This window comes from Myotis myotis, unplaced genomic scaffold, assembly GCF_014108235.1.
Source record: "Myotis myotis isolate mMyoMyo1 unplaced genomic scaffold, mMyoMyo1.p scaffold_m19_p_8, whole genome shotgun sequence".
Taxonomy (NCBI): Eukaryota; Metazoa; Chordata; class Mammalia; order Chiroptera; family Vespertilionidae; genus Myotis; species Myotis myotis.
The window spans coordinates 71,463,155-71,479,417 of NW_023416390.1; the positions used below are offsets into that span (position 1 = coordinate 71,463,155).

The 16,263-nt window shown below is 39.0% G+C and overlaps 1 protein-coding gene across 1 annotated transcript in view; it reads left to right on the top strand.

Annotated features, from left to right (window-relative positions):
* The window catches only part of LRP1B (LDL receptor related protein 1B), a 1,379,523-nt gene that overhangs the window by 462,378 nt on the left and 900,882 nt on the right, over positions 1-16,263 (top strand). The window contains exon 5 of the mRNA XM_036320679.1: positions 8,209-8,337. Within this exon, the coding sequence (XP_036176572.1) occupies positions 8,209-8,337 (129 nt within the window). The remainder of the gene's footprint in view (positions 1-8,208; positions 8,338-16,263) is intronic.

The window sequence follows — 16,263 nt, forward strand, 5'->3', positions numbered from 1 at the left end:
GGTTAATAATAATCATGTAATATCCTTTACAATTTTTGCATTGGAAATTCTGACAATTGGCATTTCACCACTATGTTAATAATGGTGAACATGACAATATTTATATTTTAAATGTCCTAATTCTTGTTTTGTGAATACTCTAGAATCATGGTCGGCAAACTGCGGCTCTCAAGCCACATGCAGCTCTTTGGCCCCTTGAGTGTGGCTCTTCCTAAGCCTTAGGAGTACCCTAATTAAGCTAATAACAATGTACCTACCTATATAGTTTAAGTTTAAAAAATTTGGCTCTCAAAAGAAATTTCAGTCGTTGTACTGTTGATATTTGGCTCTGTTGACTAATGAGTTTGCTGACCACTGCTCTAGAACAAAACAACCCCCCCCCCAAAAAAAAAGAGGCTCATTGCTTTTTAATGAACATTTGGGCCTTGAATTTGTAGTTTGTTGTTTACTTTCTGCATTATACAAATGTTATAGAAACATTTATTATTAAATGTCTATCAGGCCCAGTGGATGCATCATCTGGCTAAAAGGGGACAGTTGGAGGCAGCAGGAACTGCACCAGGTGTCTGACTAGGGGGGTCAGACCAAACCTGGGTAATTGGGTTCTGGATAGGAAATAATTCAGAGCAGAGACCCAAAACTGTAAGAGAATATTTACTTGGTAAATTACAGAGATAGACAAAGTAATTCCTAGAAGAAATGGGCTTAGGAAATACGTTATGGAAGTAGGGGAAGGAGCCGTGGAGCTTGAAAATGAGGAAGCTAATGGTAAAGTGCCTGGGAAGGAAGGAGTAGGGGAAGGGAAAGGCACTGTGCACTCCTGGGAGGGAGAGTGCACTGGGCCCTCCATACTAAGAATGGAAATTTTAGGGGAGGCCCCAGGGGGAGATCTCAATAGAATATTCAGCAGTTTTCCACGTGTGTCCTTTCAGGGTTGTGGTCTCCAATGATTGGCCAGCACCAGGGCAGGGAGTCATTATTCAATGCAGCTGGTCCTGATGAAATGTGAGGTTCAGGGGTGCAGATTCTTCTCGTGGGTTCTTATACAATGAAGTTGAATAATAAATTTGTGGACTAACAGATTTCTTTAATAAAAATGTAGAAGTTTATTAGAAGCATATGCAAACTCCATCTGGGCTGGATGTCCCCAAAGGGTACTCCCTGGGGAGGAGCCCCCAAATGGGAAAAGCCTGCTCTCTCTCTCAATGGGAAAAATCTAAATCCAAAAATATCTAAAAATCTGCTGAGTCTCTGTCTCCTGGTTTATAAAGGCTGCAGATCTTTGTCTGAGCCTGACCCTTTCTAATTGGATCCTTTATTAATTTAGGACCCTCATGACTTCCTCATTGGTCATTCTGCTACATAGTGTTAGTTTCAAAGTCTAAATCCTACATGGTTCCCCCATTTTCCCTCCCTCTTATCTTGTTGGTTGGAGTTGCCTTTGGTCTCTCAGCTGCTCAGGCCAGAGATATCTCTGTCTTTGGTTTATGGATGTTTTAATTGCTCAGGCCAGAAATGTTTCTATCTGCCTGGAACGCCCCCCAATCCCTTCCTGTGGCATTTCTTTATCTTCTGTACAAGTAAGATAAGCATTTTGGTGTCTTCAAGCCCCAATCTATGCATTTCTCTTTCATGGACCCTCCTTATCTCTAAGACTCCCAGAAATTGAACTTGCCTGTTTTGTTTCTGAAATCCCTTTCACTGATGTAAGTCATGGTTGGTTTTGTTGCTTATCTGGGCCTGGAGGTGAAATACAACTAAGGCATAGATGTTATCTCAAGGGAATAAAAGTCAGGGGGTCCAAACCACATGACCAGCGATATGCTAGGGGAGGAAAAGCCACCTTGGGATCGAGGCTCTGCCCCACAATTGATTGTACATTGCTAGTTACTTGGGGCTTTCCACACTAGTGACCTGCCCCATTGTCCTTGCTCTGCTCATGTCTGTCTAACTGCCTACAGCAGGACCAAACCGACATATTTTAACTGACATTATTTTTAAGTAAACACTTACAAATTAGAAGATTTCACACAAACAGTCAGATTTTGAGGAAAAAACAAATCAGAAGAATTGCCAGACTAGACCCCATATCATCACAAAAGTCAACGAAATGAGAATAAGTACCTCTAGACATACAAATAATTTTTAGTTTCTTTTCTAAAATATATTTTTTATTAATTTCAGAGAGGAAGGGAAAGGGAGAGATAGAAACATCAATGATGAGAGAGAATCATTGATTGGCTGGCTCCTGCATGCATCACACTGGGGATCAAACCCACAACCTGGGCATATGCCCTGACTGGGACTTGAACTGTGACTTCCTGGTTCATAGGTCAACACTCAAGCACTGAGCCATGGCGGCCAGGCTACAATTTTTAGTGTAAACCAGCAGTTGTCATTCACACAGGGTAGGCTAATATATCTACTGCAAACTTCTTATTCTTTGGCTACACCTGACTCCTATAGGAATCAGGGTTTTCATCTCATTTGGAATGATTCTCTTCTCCTGAATCTCCTCATTAAATGCATAAAGATAACTTCAATCAATTTCCTCTGTTGAACATAAATAAGAAATTATGCAGCAATCACTATGGAAGGTCCCCAGTGGAAGAAGAGTTCTTCTTTCTTTCTCTGCACTCCTGAATGGCCAGGTTTGAACATCATTTACACATTCCAGAAGCCATATTTCCAGAATATTTTCTGTGCGACCCGCCCCGCCCAAGCCCTGCACACAGGCATTTGCCGGATAGCCTCAGGCAAAGGCTAGATTAGCACCTCCCTAGAGGACAGAAGTTCTCTCACTGCAGACACAGCTGATTCTCATAGCCACTTGGCCTGGAGGTCAAACCCTCCCTGGTATTAGCTACAACAATCAAGGTTTAACTATAAGACTGTGCACAAAGACCACTAGGGGGTGCAACAAGGAAGCATAACAAAATGCGGAGACAAAGAAACAGGACAAAATTGTCAATGGAAGATATAGAGTTCAGAACCACACTTTTAAGGTCTCTCAAGAACTGTTTAGAAGCCACCGATAAACTTAATGAGATCTACAAGAAAACTAATGAGACCCTCGATCTTATATTGGGGAACCAACTAGAAATTAAGCATACACGGACTGAAATAACGAATATTATACAGACTCCTGACAGCAGACCAGAGGAGCGCAAGAATCAAGTCAATGATTTGAAATGCGAGGAAGCAAAAAACACCCAACCGGAAAAGCAAAATGAAAAAAGAATCCAAAAATGCGAGGATAGTGTAAGGAGCCTCTGGGACAGCTTCAAGCGTACCAACATCAGAATTATAGGGGTGCCAGAAGATGAGAGAGAGCAAGATATTGAAAACCTATTTGAAGAAATAATGACAGAAAACTTCCCCCACCTGGTGAAAGAAATGGACTTTCAGGTCCAAGAAGCGCGAAGAACCCCAAACAAAAGGAATCCAAAGAGGACCACACCAAGACACATCATAATTAAAATGCCAAGAGCAAAAGATAAAGAATCTTAAAAACAGCAAGAGAAAGAAACTCAGTTACCTACAAGGGAGTACCCATACGACTGTCAGCTGATTTCTCAACAGAAACTTTGCAGGCCAGAAGGGAGTGGCAAGAAATATTCAAAGTGATGAATGCCAAGAACCTACAACCAAGATTACTTTATCCAGCAAAGCTATCATTCAGAATTGAAGGTCAGATAAAGAGCTTCACAGATAAGGAAAAGCTAAAGGAGTTCATCACCACCAAACCAGGATTATATGAAATGCTGAAAGGTATCCTTTAAGAAGAGGAAGAGGAAGAAAAAGGTAAAGATACAAATTATGAACAACAGATATGCATCTATCAACAAGTGAATCTAAGAATCAAGTGAATAAATAATCTGATGAACAGAATGAACTAGTGATCATAATAGAATCAGGGACATAGAAAGGGAATGGACTGACTATTCTTGGGGGGGAAAGGGGTGTGGGAGATGCGGGAAGAGACTGGACAAAAATCGTGCACCTATGGATGAGGACAGTGGGTGGGGAGTGAGGGCGGAGGGTGGGGCGGGAACTGGGAGGAAGGGAGTTATGGGGGTGAAAGAGGAACAAATGTAATAATCTGAACAATAAAGATTTCATTTAAAAAAAAAAGAAAGTAGGCAGAATTAAAAGTAATGACACGCCTACTTCTTTGTGGTCAATTTTTGGGGAGTTATATCAATGTCACAGCAGTGCATTCTGGCCAAGGAGAAAGAACAAAAGAAATCATTAATCATATTGCTCTCCTGGACAACATAATGGTATCAGAAAAACTAAAATAAAAGCCAATAACATTAACGTTGAACCATCTGTAAAAATAGATAAGAATCATTTTTGCCACTGTGGACTGGACTTTACCAAATATAAGATTTCATTTCTTTCATTATCATTGTAGATTCAGCTTCAAAGACTATTCTTTCTATCCCAAAGCTACTTACTTCAAATAAGCCATCCATGAATGCAGGCTAGTTAATATACAAAGCTAAAGAAACCTGAGAAAAGTGCAAAGTAATGCCTTACAAATGCATAGTTTTCTAATTAAAATTGTCCCTTAGCTTCTCAATAATCTCTTTGCTTTCCTTTACTAAATACCTTTCTTAGTTTTGGGTGGTCAGAGGGTGGGGCTGAGAGTTCTGTTTGGTCTTTGTGGTGACTAGCCCCCATCCTGACATTATCTAGTAGTTCCACCCTAAGTGACCTCACTAGCATAGACTCTGGTATATTCCAGAGGGCCTCATCTATATATATAAAAGGCTAAGCGACCAACTGTCTGACCACTAGCTATGATGTGCACTGACCACCAGGGGGCAGACACTCAACACAGGAGCTGCCAAGCTGTGGTGACTTGGCAGCTGCTGTTCTCGGGTGACTCACCCAGAACCACAGAGGAGGGAGTCTGATTCTGAGGTGTGTCATCCGAGAATCACCTCTCGAAATCCAGGACCTCTTGGGGGATGTCGGAGAGCTGGTTTCAGCCCAATCCCCACAGGCCAGGCCAAGAGACCCTCCCAACCGCTCACTCCGCAGATGTCCTTCAAGCCGTGATGCTGTCCCAGGTGTGGCTGGCAGGGGGGGGGAGGGACCACAGGAGATTGGCTCCAGGGTGTGTCTGGTCCATCTAGCCCAGCCCCACTGGCCATCTTCTAATTAATTTCCTTTCAATGTGCACAAATCCGTGCACTGGGGCACTAGTTATAAATAACAAAGAACACTCCTATTACTCAGAAAATACAAGGGTTTGAAGAACTGAAGACAAAAAACAAATAATATATTTTATTATACCATAGCAGTTTAATCCAATTCAAACCACAACCTCATTAGCCATTTTGTTTGCTTCTCTTGTCTTCTTTTTTCTTCTGTGTCTTTTCCTCATCCCCTTTCTCCAAAATTGTTTCCAAGAGTTCCAACTTCTCTTCAAATTCAGTATTTCCAAGCTCCAATGAAGAAACATAATTATTAGGCCAAAGTTTGTATATTCAATTCCCTTTCGGGACTCAATAAAACAAAAGCACATTCCAGTTAATATCATAAGACCTGCCTGCCATTTAAGGCAGCATCCCCTTTTCACTGAACCAAGGTAACTGCGCCACGTCCTAACTTCCAAAACCTAATGACAGTTTCAATATCTACATTACTGGGTTTCTTCACTGAGTATTACACTATGTCACCTTCCCTAACTCCTTACATTTCTCATGAAGTCTCCTTCAGAGGTGGCTCCTGCCTTTTTAATATTGGTGTCCTGCAGTATCGTGCACCTGCCAAGCTTTTCTCACTTCTTTCGTTTTTGTGTGTGTGTGGATCTAACCCTCTGCTATTTGTTTTTTGTTTTGTTTGTTTTTCATTCCATTATCCATATGCTATTGACTCCCAAATACTCCAAGACAGATCTCACTAATCTTGCCAGTTTCATATTTCCAACTACTTGTTAGTCATTTACTCCAGAATTCCCTACAGACTCCTCAAATATAACACATCCAAACCAAATTCACTATTTCCTTCCATGATATCTCCACTGAAACCTATACTTCATATCAAATTGGACCACCATTCAATTTCATCATATCCAATTAGTCTTCACATGTAGCCTATTCTGTTTTTTAAACATTTGAGTTAATTTGCTTTTTTCCCCCATTTTTATTGCCACTGACTTAATTCAAAATATAATGACTTCAAAATAAAGTTTCTTGAGTGAAATTAGTACATAACTAAATTTCAAGGACCTCTTTACTACTTTCACCAATCCATTTTTTTGGTTTAGTTTTAAAATATAAAGTTGATTATATAGCTTATCTAATTAATGCTTCCCACAGTCTAGGTATAATGCACAGCCTTTTAGTTTAGCATACAATAACTTCATTCGCTGGCCTTAAAACTACCTTCGCCATGCCCTCTCTTACCACTTCCCTTATACACACTTACTCCACTCAACTCTTTACAGGTCTTTAAAATTCCCACTGTGTCATCCCAATGCCTTTTCACATGCTATTTTGTTAAACTGGGATGCACCATTCCATCTCATCCCTTTTTATTCAGTTTGAGAAAATTGAAATTATTCTTTAACTCAGCTCACTATACAGCCTTCACTTAACATTCTCTCTCTAATTCCAAGGAATTTCATTTGCTTCTCTATGTCTATATCATAACTAGAGTACGACTCTCTCTATATTGTAAGGAAATCCATAAAATCAAAATTATATTTCACTATACTCATTTCACTTAAGAGTAGGAATCATGTTTTATCAATTTGGATTTTTTTGGGATTAGTATAGTTCATGGTACACAGAACAGAATAAAGACACATATTAGTCTAAATTATTGACTGACAGAATTTGTGTTTTTGCCTGCTTGGTTAAGAATCATTAAGTACCTGCTGTTTATAGAGATTTGTACAAGTTGCTGCAGGAAGTAAGTACAGGGAGAAAAAGGAGAGAGGGAGTAGAATGAGGATCATACATATTAAAATAACATTTAATTAAGATAATATTTTTCATTTTAACAAGTGCTTAATGTTTTTTGTTTTGTTTTATTTTGTTTTGTTTTTTTCCTGAGGGTAGTTTGCATAGCTTGGCTCAGAACTCTTATTTAATATGTTTATTGAAAACCATGTTATGTTATTAGACTAATTGTTAAAATACTGAAAAAGTCAGTGTCATAAACAGAACTATTCAACAAATATTCATTGGAGTGCATTTCATACCTTTGTAGAACTATCCAAGGACATCTAGCCTGCCCATCAAAAATGTAAATAAAAACTCTTTTAAAATAAAAGATGTGGATTGGTAGGAAGAGATCAACCAAAGACCTTGTATGCATATATGCATAACCCATGGACATAGACAATAGGGTAGTGAAGGCCTCGGGGGCATGGGGCAGGCTAGAAGGCATCCATAGGGGGAAAAGGGGGGTTATATGTAATACATTCAAAAATAAAGGTTTAATTTAATAAAAAAATAATAAAAGATGTTGCATTAAGTTTGATCTTATATTTCTGTAACTATTAAAACAACAATGAACTAGCTGATTTTTAAATTTTATTTATTTTATTTATTACTATTTCAGTTAGTGTAATTTCGAAAAGACTTATTGAAGTTGGCCCTTCCTTTTTTTTATCCTCACCTGAGGATATTTTTTTATTAATTTTTAGAGAGAGTGGAATGGAGAGACAGAAAAACACCGATGTGAGAGATACACATAGATTGGTTGTCTCCCGCAATGCCCCAGACCAGGGCCAAGAGCCTGCAACTGAGGTACATGCCCTTGACTGGAATCTATCCCGGGCCCCTTCTGTCCTCAGGCCAATACTCTATCCACTGAGCCAAACGAGCTAGGGTGGCCCTTCCTTTTTAGAGCAATAGTCTATTTCCAAACTTTTTTTTTTTTTAAATATATTTTATTGATTTTTTTAAAGAGAGGAAGGGAGAGAGAGATAGAGAGTCAGAAACATCGATGAGCGAGAAACATCGATCAGCTGCCTCCTGCACATCTCCCACTGGGGATATGCCCGCAACCCAGGTACATGCCCTTGACCGGAATCGAACCTGGGACCCTTCAGTCCGCAAGCCGACGCTCTATCCACTGAGCCAAACCGGTTTCGGCCCAAACTATATTTTTTAAAAGTTTTCTTCAAGAAAAAACAAAATGCCCAACTATAAATCTACTTAGAAATGATGCCAATTTTCCTTTTAGATCAAGATGAATGTGCCATTTATGGTGCATGCAGCCAGACCTGCGTAAACACGTATGGATCCTATGCTTGCAGTTGTGTGGAGGGCTACATAATGCAGCCAGACAACAGATCTTGCAAAGCCAAAAATGGTAAGTTATCATCATTTTTGTTCTTCCAAATTTATTTCCTTTTTGCAGTCCCTTTTCCTTACAAATGTAGTAGAGCAATATGGACACTGAGAAAAGAGATTTTTGCTTTATTTTAATTTGTAGATCCATACTTAGAAATCCAGAGTAGTGCTTGTAGTTGTACTGATCATTATATAATGCTCTCCATTACAGCAGGTTTCTAATTAGCAAAAGTCTGTTTAAAAGGAATGGATTGATTGATTGCATTACCCAACTCTCTCCTGGAGTAGCAATAGACTCCTAATTTGTTTCAGTTTCCCCTCCAAGATTCATGTTCCATATAACAGTTCAAGTGATCTAACATGTAAACCAGATCATGTCACTCTCTTGCTTAAAAATCTCCCAATAACTTTCATTCACATTGAAAATACAATTCAAATAGCTCACAGGTCCTGTAAGAGCCTAATGGACTGATACCATTTACCTTTCCAATCTCACCTCCCACTACTCTCCTTTCATCACACAACAGGGTTTTCTGGCCCTTCTTCAACCATATTACTCTTGTTTTGACATTTTTCCACGTGCTGTCTTACCTGTCTGCAGTGCTTTTCTCTATGATATTCACATTCTTATTATTCAAATTTTGACTAAAATGTCAACATTCAGAATGACCTTCTCTGACCATTCTATTTAATGGTGTATACCTTCTCCATCACTACCTTGTTTTCCAATTTTATTTAATTATCCACGCCTACCCTATAACTATGTGATTTTCTAGTTTTATTTTCTTTATAACACTACGATTTGAAATGAACTAATTTATGTACTAGTCTTTTACATCTGATTCCCCTAGAATAATGCAAGTATTGGACTATAGAACTCATTTGGGACATGCAGGTACTCAATATGTGTGGATGGAAGGAAGGAGTAAGGGAGGGAAAGACTAAGGGAGGGAGTAAAGGAAGGGAAAAAAGGCACTTTTCTTTCTAATTATAATTACTAAAATGAGTGCTCCACTCTTATGTGAATTTCATGGTTCAAAACTGTCTTTCTTTTACCTCTTACCTGCAAATAAAGCCTATAGTTTCTACACAAGTTCAGCCCATTATAAACACTCAGTGAGTATTGTTGATTTGCTAATGAAGTGGCCTTCAGATAGGATAGTGACAATAGGATGATGTTAAGTTTTTGTGGGCTGAATTAGCTTCGGAATAATATAGGAAGGTTATTATACATCATATTCCATCTGGCTTCTTCTAACTTCCCCCAAATCTGGATTTACTTAATGCACTTTAAAATTATGATGTTTTGATAAATTAATGAATGTCCTCCTACCCCACTGATTAGCAATGAGAAAATTAGGTGTGAGATGGGATTCTCTTTTTTGAAGCCAGATTGTTCATACATTGGATTTGCTCAGCAAGCTGCTGCTGCTGCTGTCTCCCTTTACAACAAATCCTCATGTTATAATTGCAATGATTTCCCTGAGATAGTGTGTTTAATTATTTACAAAACATATTCATATACAAAATTGCCCAGATGGAAACTATTTTACTTATTATTTATTTGAATTACTGATTTAGTTTATAAAGGCCTATTTATTTTTCTGAGCAATCCTTGAGAAAAATTAGGTCAGGTTGCATGCTCCTCTTTGTCCACCACTGGGAGTCCTGATTTTAAATATTGATGGAGTAAGGAAATAGAAGGCTAGTTCTTTGCTGTTTCTATTGATCCACACAATATTGTTGTGGTTACACAGGGAGAGTGTAATGTAATAAACTCGATACAAAGAGGTACTTTCTCTCTTTCTACATGGAGAGGGTTTCTGACAATAACAGAGTGTAATCAGAGAGGGTCGGTATATGATAACGGGATGCTGCTTCAAGGATATTGATGACTCTAGAATTGATAATAGAGTATATAAATGTCCTCACTTCTGGTTGGTTGGCTTGATGACAACATTGGCCTCCAGAGTTTGAAAATACACAGTTTTGATGGGAAAGTTTCTGTGGTTGGTAGTTTTATAACAATGAGTTGCAAGTAATAAAATAAATGGGCAAAAATCTATAACATATACTGACTAATTCTAAAGGTCACAGGGATATTTGAACCAGTGGATTTGTACAGTTCAAAAGGAAAACTATCGGTTTTGCTTTAGATTTTTCATATTGATAACAAGTGACCCTTAGGATATTTTTTTTTGCTTTAGTTATGTATAAAATTCTATTTCTTTTATCAGCTTTAAATTTTTTATGACAATTTTATACTGTAGTGTTGCTATGACTGATGGTTGCTAGGAAAATGTTATAAATTAAACCACCTTTGTCTTAACGCTTTGTCATTCCTCCTTTTCATTATGTGACTGCTTACTTTGTCCTCTCTTTTTTTCCCCCCTCTATAATTCTACCCTACTTGACTCTAGAGGCTGACTTTCCTCCAAGTCAAGCCAGAGTTCCAGGGCTCTCAGAAAGTGGGAGTATGGGAAACTAGGAAAGGTTAGAATGAGCTAACTCAAGACAGTGGATGTATGAAAACAATCTCTAGGCTTTAGAAAGAACAATATAAAAATATCAAGTCCAAAGTATACAGTGGGAAGATAGAAGCAGACCCAAGAGACAGGAACTGCAAAGGCCTCCCTAGATGACAGGGACATAATCTGGGAGAAGTAGCCTTGTCTGAGCAGGCAGAGAGAGGCAGAGTCAGTTGGCTGGGAAGCTGCTTTTATAAAGGTGATGAACTAGTTTGGCACAGAATGACATCATAGTTGCTCCCCAACTATCCACCCCAAAGCTCGTGTGTGTGTGTGTGTGTGTGTGTGTGTGTGTTATTTTCAGTATGATAATTGATAGTAATTAGGTACATTAATAAGTAAATTGATTATCCCTCCTTTGTCATATAATACCTGAATCCAAATAAAATTTATAAGCCTCAAGAGCACTTTTAAGAACTTACTCTAATAGAGGGGAATGAGTGACATAGGCTCTGTAGCGATGGGGAAAGAGATTAATGTTAGGCAGGAAGCCGTTTGGTTTCTGTGAATACATGCAATGCAGTTCTTTTAGTAATATTGACCTGACTACTGAAATATAGACGCAATCATTTCAGAGTTTGGAGGAACTTCAAAGGTAATCTAGTCCAACTATCTATTTGATATCAAAATAAGTACTTTCCAAATGGAAGAAAGTCTACAATGTACTTTACAAAACAACATTAATTTAAATTTGCATACTTGAGTAAAAGCAGACCTTAATGCATGCACCCAGGCCTGGTAGGGGGAGCCACAAGCTGTGGATCACTGATAGCTCCATATAGGTTGGTCAAGGCCAGTCACAGGCAGCATGTGACGTTGGCTGCACCTGAGCCCCTCTGAAGAGACCCAGAACAAATATATCCAGTGGCCAGCTTCAGACAACAACAGAGCAGGATCCAATAATCTTCACAAGCAGCATATCCACTGGAGATAGTTGCAGGCACCAAACCCTGCTGGGGCAGAGTCCACTTTGTGTGATCAGCACCTGCAGAGCAGCCTGCATGCTGTGTTGGGAGTTGAGCCTCACTGTCTGCCAGCCTGAGGGTTGAGCCCATCCACAAATGGGTCGAGAGCAGTCAAGACTCAATTATAACAGGACGGCCCACACAAATCCAACAAGGGACATTCGTAGAGCACCGAGTTCTGGTAATCACGAAGATGGTTACCACTAGGTCCCACAGGTCACCTACGACATAAGTTTCCCTTACCAAGACTGGGAGTATAGAAGATATACTTAATACATAGAAACAAACTCAAACAAGCAGCCAAAATGGGGAATCAGAGAATCAGGCAATGAAGGAACACGAGAATTCTCCAGAAAAAGAGCTAAATGAAGTAGAGGTAAGCAATTTTTCAGATACAGAGTTCAGAGTAATAATTATAAGGATTCTCAACAGTGTAAAAAATGATACAGAAACAATTAAAAAGGACCAGTCATGTCCTAGCCAGTTTGGCTGAATGGTAGAGTGTCAGCCTGTGGACAGAAGGGTCACGGGTTCCATTCTGGTCAAGCGCACGTACCTTGGTTGTAGGCTCAATCCCTGCCCCATAAGGATGCGTACAGGAGGTAACTAACGATGTGTCTCTCTCACATTGATGTTTCTCTCTCTCTTTCTCTTACCTCCCTCTCTCCCTTCTACTTTCTCTAAAAATCAATGGGGAAAAAAATCCTCTGGTGAGAATTAACAAAACAAAGCAAAACAAAACAAAACTTGAAGAAGAAATAAAGAGCTTCCCAGACAAGAAAAAACTAAAGGAATTTGTTACCACCACTTGTTGCTTTAAGAAAAGGAGGAAGAATAAGAAAAAGAAAAAAATAGTTGAAAAAATAAAATGGCAATAAATATGTAGCTATCAGCAATCACTTTATTTTATTTTTAAATATATTTTTTATTGATTTTTTACAGAGAGGAAGGGAGAGGGATAGAGAGCTAGAAACATTGATGAGAGAGAAACATCGACCAGCTGCCTCCTGCAAGCCCCCACTGGGGATGTGCCGGCAACCAAGGTACATGCCCTTGACTGGAATCGAACCTGGGACCCTTCTGTCCGCAGGCCGACGCTCTATCCACTGAGCCAAACCGGTCAGGGCAGCAATCACTGTAAATGCAGTAAGGTAGCTGATTGGATAAGAAAACAAGACCCATGTATATGCTGTCTTCAAGAGACCCACTTCAGAAGAAAAGATACACACAGACTAAAGAGAAGGGAAAATATGTTTTGTGCAAATGGAAAGGAAATAAAAGCTGGGGTAGCAATACTTATTTGAAAGAATAGACTTTAAAACCAAGGCTATAGTAAGAGACAAAGAAGGACACTACATAATGATAAATGGATCAATCCAACAAAAGGATGTGACCCTTGGAAACATTTATGTACTCAACATAGGAGCACATGAATATGTAAAGCAGATCTTGATGGACATAAAGGGAAAGATTGACAATAATATAGTTATAGTAGGGGATCTTTAACACCCATTGACATCAATGGACAGATTTTCCAGACAGAAGATCAATAAAGAGATGGCAACTTTAAATGGCACAATATATCAAATGGATTTAATTGATATCTTCAGAGCATTCCACTCCAAAGCAGCACAATATACATTCTTTTCAAATGCCCATGGAACATTTTCTAGGATAGAACACATGTTAGGACACACAACAAGTATCAACAAATTTGAGAAGATTGTAATCACATCAAGCATCCTCTCTGACATAATGCTATGTGTCCCAATTATGCCCCAATTAATTAATTATCTGCCTAGATTTAGTGGGACATACGCAGGTGACCACCAGAGTTAAGTTAGGGTTTTTCAAAATGCTGACACGCCGAGCTAAAAAGGTTCGCCATCACTGGTCTAGAGTCTAGTCTAGACAGCTGAGCTGAACCGGAACACATGAACATACAAGACAGAATTAGTATGCAATCACACAAGGTTTATTTACCTATTCCTAGTGGGTCACAGGCTCTGGCAAAGGCCACCCGGCGATGCACACAGAAAGACAGACGAAGACGGAGACAGACAGGCGGCCGCAGTTGGTTCAGGCTCGCACAGCAGAGCAGTCAGTCAGGGGCTCGTCTCACGCAGAGCTACCTGGAGTCCTCCTCTCCCGGGGCAGGAGACACTGAGTGTCAGAAGTCCAGGGTTTTTATGTGGTCGAGTAAACACGTTGGTCCTTATCGGTGGCTGCCAGGCTGAAGCCTTCTGGGCTGGTGTGATAAGGTTCTAAGGGTACAAGTTTGGGCATTCACTCATTTGGGAAAGTACAGAGTTTGTTTATGTCACTTCACACAGTTTACAATATTCAAATTTGAGGGGTGTTATGGCTAATACAATTGTAACTGTAACACTATGAAACTTGAAATCAATCACAAGTAGAAAACTGAAATACACACGACATGCTACTGAACAATGCTAACTAACATGTTACTAAACAATGAATGGTTTAACAAGTGTTGTCCAGGGTGTGGAGAAAAGGGAACCCCTGTGCACTGTTGGTGGGAATGTAGATTTTTGCAGCCACTGTGGAAGCAGTATGGGGTTACCTCAAAAAATTGAAAATGGAACTGCCTTATTACCCAGCAATTACACTTCTGGGAAATTACCCATAGAAACCTGAAACACTAATTCAAAAGAATATATGCACTCCTATGTTCATTGCAGCGTTATTTACAATAGCTAAGATTTGGAAGCAGCCCAAGTGTCCATCAGTAGATGAGTGGATAAAAAAATATGTGGTACATTTACACAATAGAATAGTACTCTGCCATAAAAGGGAAGAAAAATTTACCCTTTGTGACAGCATGAATGGGCCTGGAGAACGTTATGCTGAGAGAAATGAACCAAAGATAGACAAGTAACAAGATTTCATTCATATGTGGAACTTAAGAAACAAACTGACCTACCAAGCAAAACAGACACAGACTCATAGATAGAGAGCAGGCAGACAGCTCTGGTGGAAATGGGAGGGTGTGGGGGGAGTGGAGGGATTGAGCAAAAAAGAAAAGAGAGAACTCATGAACATGGACAACAGTGTGGTAATTGCAGTGGGGGTGGGGCGGGTTGGAAGAGGGCATAGAGGGGATAAATAGTAGAAGAAAAAATAAATTCAATTAAAAACAATAAAATAAAAGATTAGAATAATTTCAATAAAATAAAAGATTAGAATAATTTCAACGTATCTGAATTTGCCCTTCGCACAAAGGAATCTCCCTGCGGTAATGTCTTCAGTCTTGTGATGTAAAGGTAGATTATCATAGTGTTTCAAATGTAAAAATGGATGGAATGATTAGTTCAACTGCCTCTGACATAGGACATTAATTAATATAACCATGCATCTCTCAGGATGAATTAGCTTCTCTCCCAGAAGATAAAATCTAGACTGACAGGGAAGAAACAAACAAGTAAATAAATATGCATACTTGATAAAACAAAGTAGGAGGAGGCAAAGTAGACTATGAATGTCATGGTGAGTGTTTATTAATTTGAATGGGAGACACGATAAAAGCTAGCAATATTTAAATTAAACATTAGGGTTTGTCACTTGAAGAAACTGTTTTAAAATGGACTGTCAAAGCATTTATAGGCATCTACTAAAACTTCCTGTATATTTTTACATGTTTTGAGATTAGATTACTGGAAACCCTGTCAAATATGAAAATAAAAAGATTTTTATTTTATTTTATTTAAATTCCTTTTAACTGATTTAGATGTGAGCACCCAGGGCTGAAAGTCGGTTCATGCAGAATCTGTAAGCATGAAAGTAATAGCTAAGAGTGTTTAATTTTTGAACTGTTTCCATTTGTAGTGCTGATAAATGCAGGCTCATTGGACTGCTCTTTTCAATGTCCCAGCCACTGAAGTCAGGCACTTACACCAGCATACATTTCTAGGGAACTAATACAGCTCTACTGATTGTACTACGGTAGTAGTAGGATAAAGAGCACTAAATACTTTTATGCTATCAATGTACAGGCACTGCATTAAATGGTACTGAGAGAGTGTGTGTGTATACCTGTTTTCCATGGAACAAACAGAGCAGTGAGAGAAGAAAGCCCATTAAATAATGTTGAGATTCTATTACAGCTTATAGTTTACTGTTCACTGATTGGGGCGGGAGGGAGGAGTGTCAGACTATTTAGGCAATGGATTTCTTTGTTGCAATAAATACAAATAGTAATCTCTGTATAATCCACAGGAGCATATTTCCAGCCCGTGTTTTTTATACCACTTGCTGTTTTCTTTACTACAATTCTTAGAAAACAGAGAGAAATAATACAAAATATAACTTTCTATGGCTCCTACATCTAACCTCTAACTCTGTTATTATCTGTTAATAAATAGTTTACATTTCTCTTTGGAATATTAGGAATCAGCCATGGTTTTCAGCTAGGGCTGGTTTTGCTTACAGGAA